This window comes from Pimephales promelas, chromosome 24 (genome assembly GCF_988280905.1).
Source record: "Pimephales promelas chromosome 24, fPimPro1.hap1.1, whole genome shotgun sequence".
NCBI classification, from domain to species: domain Eukaryota; kingdom Metazoa; phylum Chordata; class Actinopteri; order Cypriniformes; family Leuciscidae; genus Pimephales; species Pimephales promelas.
The window spans coordinates 23,975,909-23,982,764 of record NC_142792.1 but is presented as its reverse complement, the minus strand read 5'-3'; the positions used below and the strand labels follow the sequence as shown (position 1 = coordinate 23,982,764).

The 6,856-nt window shown below is 38.9% G+C and overlaps 1 protein-coding gene across 5 annotated transcripts; it reads right to left on the bottom strand.

The window, feature by feature from the left end:
• Positions 1 to 249: 249 nt before the first annotated feature.
• On the bottom strand, positions 250 to 2,461 carry LOC120466861 (ribonuclease-like 3). Of its 5 annotated transcripts, none has more exons than XM_039655523.2 (3): positions 2,207 to 2,461; positions 1,528 to 1,653; positions 250 to 1,210 (listed from the first exon to the last, which is right to left on the bottom strand). In XM_039655523.2, the coding sequence occupies exon 3, from the start codon at positions 1,202 to 1,204 to the stop codon at positions 749 to 751; it is 456 nt and encodes a 151-aa protein (XP_039511457.2). In that variant the 5' UTR covers positions 1,205 to 1,210; positions 1,528 to 1,653; positions 2,207 to 2,461; the 3' UTR covers positions 250 to 748. The 5 variants fall into 5 exon arrangements, with proteins under 5 accessions (XP_039511457.2, XP_088983100.1, XP_088983101.1 ...); XM_089126974.1 differs by having other exon boundaries at positions 250 to 1,207; positions 2,207 to 2,460; XM_089126975.1 differs by having other exon boundaries at positions 250 to 1,207; positions 1,528 to 1,648; positions 2,207 to 2,460.
• Positions 2,462 to 6,856: the final 4,395 nt, after the last annotated feature.

Here is a 6,856-nt window from a genome sequence, read left to right as displayed (position 1 = left end):
TTGTGGAAGAGGAGGACGTTTTGACAAGACAAACTTGTGCAAGACATGCTCCTTTTTCCATGTGCCAATACTGATAACCCAGCACTGGTGTCTTTTACTCACCTCAATGTACTAATCTACATTTATCTGTAAAATATCACTGACTGATAGCAACTTACGGCATGAAGTATACAGAGAAAAAAAACTTTGTCCATTGATATTTATCTTCAAAATGGTGTTTTTGAGATGCAAGACAATCAAGCAGTCGAGTTTAAGAGTAGACAAGTTTAATTGAGAATTACAGACAGGTGGAAAAACATCTGCCTCTATCTTCCCTCATTTTGCTCATTCACTAGTTCTTTAAATGCTCAAAAATTGTTAACACAGTGCTTAAAATTTCAGTATCTTGCTGAATCTTGCACATGATAAGCACGAGACATGCATGAAGAAGTGCATGATATAACATGGGGTGGTGATGGCGCAGTGGATAAGACACATGCCTTTGGTGTGAGAGACCCGGGTTTGAGTCCACTATGAAACACCAATGTGTCCCTGAGCAAGACACTTAACCCCTAGTCGCTCCAGAGGGGTGCGACCTCTGACATATATAGCAATTGGAAGTCGCTTTGGATAAAAGCGTCAACTAAATGAATAAATGTAAATATATTTAACATCAACTTAAAGTAATAACAAATTTATGTGAACAAATGAAGTGAAAAAATGTTGGCAAATAAAACTCTGTACGTTTTCTTTTTTTTTGTTTTTTTGTTCAACCTATCTTCTTTGCATCAGTTATGCCTTCTTCATAATGTACAGGCCAGCCTTCTGCACAACCCAACACAACGTTACGAGTCGACTTCTTCCCTGTACGATATTCACATCTTGGGGGTCTCTCCCCACTTTGTAATTTGCAGGTGATCACAGGAAAAGGCTGGTTGCTCTTAAACAGGTTACCGCCCTGTGGAGTTCCTCCTCTGCCACAAACTGCTTTAATCTGATTTGAATTTGCTTGTATGAAGGTGTTGACAGGTTTGCAGCCATCGTCAGCTCCAGTGATGCCTCTCTTTCTCATTTCACTTGTACACTTCTGCTCACTCATATCAGGACCGAAATGCTGAGTGAGGAATTTTTGATAGCGGGGTTTTATATGTGGCGGTTGAGCATGGGTGGAGAACGACACACACACGACCAGCAGCAGAATCACAGCAGACTGATGAATCTCCATAACCTACTGAACACACACACATATCAGAACACCTTTACTGAGATTCGACTTATAAAGCAGTTTGGTGCTTTTGACTATGGCTACGTCCACATTAATCCGGATACATTTGAAAACGCGGTTTTCGTTTAAAAACGCTCTCCATCCACACTAGCGTTTTCAGGCATTTTCCGACGTTTCAGTGTGGGTGACAAACTTCTAAATTCACTTTACTGGGCATGCGTGAAACTTCACAAAAGCTCACTGAGATGATACAGAGGGGAAAATAAATAATAGGCTAATGTTATCGCACAATAACAGGATATTTTTTTTGCAAAATATCTCACCATCACTGATGCGTCCAGGTCGCATTCAGTCACCATATGTTTGGTCTAAAACGCAAGGACAGCAGGTCTGTTTTGCCGCAGGACAGCAAATGTAAGTACATTATCTGTCATCTTTGCAGTGCTGTGCTATGAAGAATAGCACATATTAAGTAACATAGAAAGTAACATATTTTAGCAACAGTGTAAAAATGAATAACATAACAGGCACAATACCGATAAACATGAATATCTATTGGTACTACATGGATCACATGACTAAACTTACATCATCGTTTTGAAATACCTCCGGTTTCACTGTCCACACTACAACGCGAAAACGGCGTTTTCAAATTTATCCACTTTGGAGAGCGTTTTCCAAACGATACGTTTTTGTTGACTTAAAACGCCGTCTCAGTGTGGACGGAAGGCCAAAACGGAGAGAAAAATATACGTTTTCAAATGAAAACGTATTAGTGTGGACGTTTTCCATCTGAACCAAGACACATTTCTTACATATCTTTTACTCGCTCAGAAAAGTTCTAAAGTTCTACAAACCCCCAGAAAATAAATGTGCCCCCAGAAAAACACATTCTCAATGTATGTTGCATGCTTTTTTTATACGTATTTCTCAATGCTTTAAATATTATAGACTGACCAAAGAAAAAAAATGTTAAATGAGCTCATGGTAACTGATACTCACACCGGTTGCAGTCTATAGTCCGGGATAGTAAACCTCTGGCCTGTATTGTGATGCACCTTCACAATGTCCAAGTGAATGCAGTCAGGCTTAATCTTGGGGTTAGATGAATCTTCAGGTTATCTGTAGATCTCGAAGCTGTCAGTCATCAGTTGGAAACAGGCTCCTCAACTGTAATGTGTATCAGATCTCGGGAGAATGATCAAGCAACAGAGACAGTGTAATACCATAACATTCTCAAGTTTATTAAGGAAGAGGGCTCATATTTATACACGAGATAAAGCAGAATCATCCATGATGTCCAGACCACCCAATCATAGCACTCAAAGATCAGCCCTACCATATATAGCATGTCAAGAAATATAATAACAAGCGGTTAGATGTTTAAATGTATGTGTGTGTTTCGAGTTCCTGTTTGTGTGCGAGTGCGAGTGCAAGTGTGTCCAAGGCTTAGTCCATGGTGTACACATAACATAACGAAAATAAGTTACACAAGGACAGCCTTACACAAGATTGGAGCCTAAGAAATAAGAAAGTATTAACACTTGGTGTCACGACACTGGCTTTAAAATGTCCAGGTCCACTCAGGATTTGAGTGAGCATTCAATCGTGTGACATATGAAGAGTTTGTGATATAGTTCTCTGATAAAGATTAAGAGATAATAACCAAAGAGTAGATCATTTAAACACATTATATCAGCAACAGGCAAATCTATTGCTAAAGTGGTAGATTCAGAGAACTTATGTACAAATATCGATAGATGCTATTCAAACTAAATGTGAAAATAGCATGTTATTCCTTCACTGTAAAAAGTGAACATGTGCAGTTGTTGCTTTAAGGAGGTTTTTCTTGCTGATTCTACCTATTAATTTTAATTTCGTTGTGTAATGGCTAATTTTGCATTTACATTTATATGTTTCTTTCCTTTCATATACGATCTTTATTTTCTTTTATATGTTTTCTTTTATTTCATTAAGATGTGATAGATGTGTGTGTAACTTTTACTAACGTTGGAAAAGATGTATTCATAAGCATTTAAAGGAAAATATTCATATCATCTAACATATACTCATAAGCATTTAAAGGAAGATGTTCATGTAATCCAAAGGGCATTAATAAAGATATAACAAGCTGGTAGAAACGCATAAGTTAGAGTAAGCTTTAAGGTATCACTAAACTGTTAGAAATGCATAAGTAATGTAAGCTTAGTGTGAGGACATATTGTTCTGTGTTTAACAAAGAAGCAAGCAGCATGGAAACATTTTAATAGCTCATTGTATTTCAAGTGTGAATTCTATATGTGCAGGGTTTTGATCAAACAAGAGATAAAGCAGAAAGGTGTGAGGTCGAACATTAGTTGCGACCGAGAGCTGAGTTGGGGTGTGAAGTTGAGCTGTGCTTGAAACACAGGAAATGTTAACACAAACGTCACTGTGCTGTCAGAATTGAATATATGGTTTACAAGAATAGTTAAGAGCATAAACAACCAACAGGTTTCCTTGCTAGGCGGCATAGGGGACAATCTGCTGCAAACCAGACATAGCCTGCATGGTTTCCTGGGTTTTCCAGCCCATTCTCACTCCCAAGGCGTCACCTGACTGACGCCTTGGGAAGCATTTGGACATGCTTCAATATCTGACGCTTTAGGCGCCCTTTAGCGTCAGTTAGATGACGCCCTAGGATCGCGTGTACTCTACCCCCACCCCATACCTAAACCTAACCGCGTCCTCTAACTGATGCTTTCCTTTAGCGTCAGTTAGATGACGCCGTAGGATCGCGTCATGTAAGTGACGCTAAAGGGCGCCTAAAACGTCAAATATTGAAGCATGGTCAAAGGTGACGCCTTGGGGTGAGAATGTGTTGGTTTTCAGGTATATAAGGATGGCGAGAAGGACTAGCCTTCGCCTTCACATGTAGACATTGTTCTGTATGTCGAATGCCTTCACATGTAGATATTGTTCTGAATGCCAATTTCGGAATTGTTTTCTTGCAAGAAAATAAACTTTTGATACTTTGACTTTTGAAAGGTTTCCACTTGTCTTCCTCCTATCTTTTCGAACAACAGAGAATTATTTCCACAACAGTTGTTGTAAACGTATTCAATCAGGTTTATGTAACAAAACAAGGGAATGCTGTTTTAACTTAGTTGAGTTACATTGACCCAACATACAATTTGCATTTAACCTCAGGATGAGCACCTTCAACACATGCACACCTGCTCCTTTAGTTGAGAACTTAGTTTCTAAGACAAATTGTTATTATAAACAAAGATGAAAAACACATTAAATAAAACTTAATCCCCAAATTTACTCTCCTAATGCAATTCCATGCAAAGCATGCAGGGAAGATCCAGATCCACTGCCATGGGCTGCGATTCCCAAAAGCATTGCTAAGTTGATCATACAGTCAGACCATTGGTGGCAAAGCTCTAAGATTTGGGAAACACTGCACTGGGCAGAGGATCTGTAGTTCCCGGCATTCAAGGGACTAAATTGGGAGACGCATCCATATTTATCTTTAGCTTAAAGACTGAATTGACCCAGACCTTCTCTTAATTAGCAAATGTGTTCATCATCTTAAGCCATCACCATGTTTTGAAATAATCCCATGCCACATCTTAGGACCTGCATGAATGAAAACTATGATAGACATATCATTGGGATAATCATCACAGCCTCACAGCTTTAGAGTAAAACTGAATCCAAAACTGTTATATCAAGGCAACAAATGTTGGTCTCCACGTATGGTCTCCACAGGAATGAAGGGAATCACCTTATGGTCTCAGCTGGTTCTTAAAAGCATATTACCATTCGCTCTTTACAAATAATCTACTTATTCTCAGGGTGTCGTACCCTTCAGTAGTTGCACAGGTCGTGGAGACTTTTCACAATGAAAAACAAGCCATCCAAGGAATGCGGTTGCTGGTGATTTGGGTATGGAGGATCTCACATTTGTTGATATACCCATATAAGCAGTGAGCTCCTGCCTCAGGTTGTCCTCTGTTTGGTCAAAAGAGGATCTGACCCATCATTGAGAAATCACTTCATGCACACTGGTAACTGATCTTTCCTATTACAAACTCTTTGACCGTTTTCTTCAGCAGAGTCAAGTATTTTCTGGAGCTTATAGGGGAAGTTCAACAATTAGAGCCATTTGGACTGCCTAATAGTGTTAAAACAGGGAGATAGGTTAATGACAGCAGTATTTAATGATTAAAGTCCAGAAGACATTCAAAGCAGCAACATAAGCAATGCTTGAGATTATACTCAGTGAATTTAGATACACTGTAAAAAATTATTGATGCAAATAGTTGTACAAATGAGGATATACATGTTGGATCAACATAATGGTTGTGTCAAAAAAGAAAAATATGTTTGATCAATGATTACATGATTTCCATGACTGTACTACAAAATGTTCATCAGGAGAAAATAAATAATGGTGTTCACAGAATTTTTAACATTGCACAAAAAATATTATGTTGGCCGAGCAAGAGGGAACAGCGTCAATCGTCTGAGCATGCGCAAAGGAGTTCTACCAGGCTTTTGAATTTCCCCCGCCACAAATCTCGACATTGAATTGGTGAGTGCATCAAAGTTTGTTCCTTTCTTTGTGTAGGGAGGTACTTAGCAAATTTAGGTTAAGAATATATCTATTATGAGTAACGTTAACTACAGTAATTAAATAATTTTAACATAAAGCTTTAGCATTCCTTTCCAACTGGCATGCGGTTTTAACGTTGAACCACACGGTTAAGCATCGCATGGATTGCCACCTGTGCCGGTTTTACCAGGATTGTCATTTGTCCTTCTTTTTAATAACCAGCCTCGGGAAATTTAAGCACTCGCTCGTTTCCGAAAGGCTACGTGAATGTTCAAACTGTGTAGCGCGCGGCCGCGTGCACAGCAGAGAGGGGGAGACCTCGCACTCGCATGTAATTCCCGGTGGGCGGGTTGTGATATGTCCCGGTTTTTTATCAGACATAGGTGGCAACCGTATGTTCCTGTTTAATATTTTAAATGGTCAATATTTTTAAATTCCAGTTGCATTCTTGATATGTGTGATAATTGACTGCAACAGTCTTGACGACTAACTTGGTGCTTTTGCTATCACAGAGTGACTGATCATTTAGGCTAACGTTAGGTCTAAGTTAGTTTCCATTCAAAGCACGTGTGCCATCGTGTTAGCAGCTAGTACTTTGCACAAGTACTTTTAAGAAAACCCTAATAAATACTGAAGTATGGCTGTTCTGTGTATAGAACTTTGAGTTATTTATGCATTTGTATTTGTTTGTATTTCAGGTATTTTTTCAGACTTAAAGCTAAATGCAGTGCCGCTATTGTACATTTTCATCATTTTCATCACTTCATCATTGGCAAGTAGGTAAATGTTCTTTTCCCTGCATTCATCCAGACTGTGTTTGTATTTTTACAACACACGCACACACACCAGCACCCCACACGCACACTAATGACACATGATTTGGATATTTTTGTGTTTTTTGGAAAAATGGGATTAAATGGGTTAATAATGTCTTATTGATGACCTGTGTTTTTGGCAGACCACAGATCTAACTATTTATAGGTTTGCTGTTCTTCGTGGTCTTCCCCTGTACTTGAGAGAGCCAGCTTCAATTTCAAGACTATTAAGGT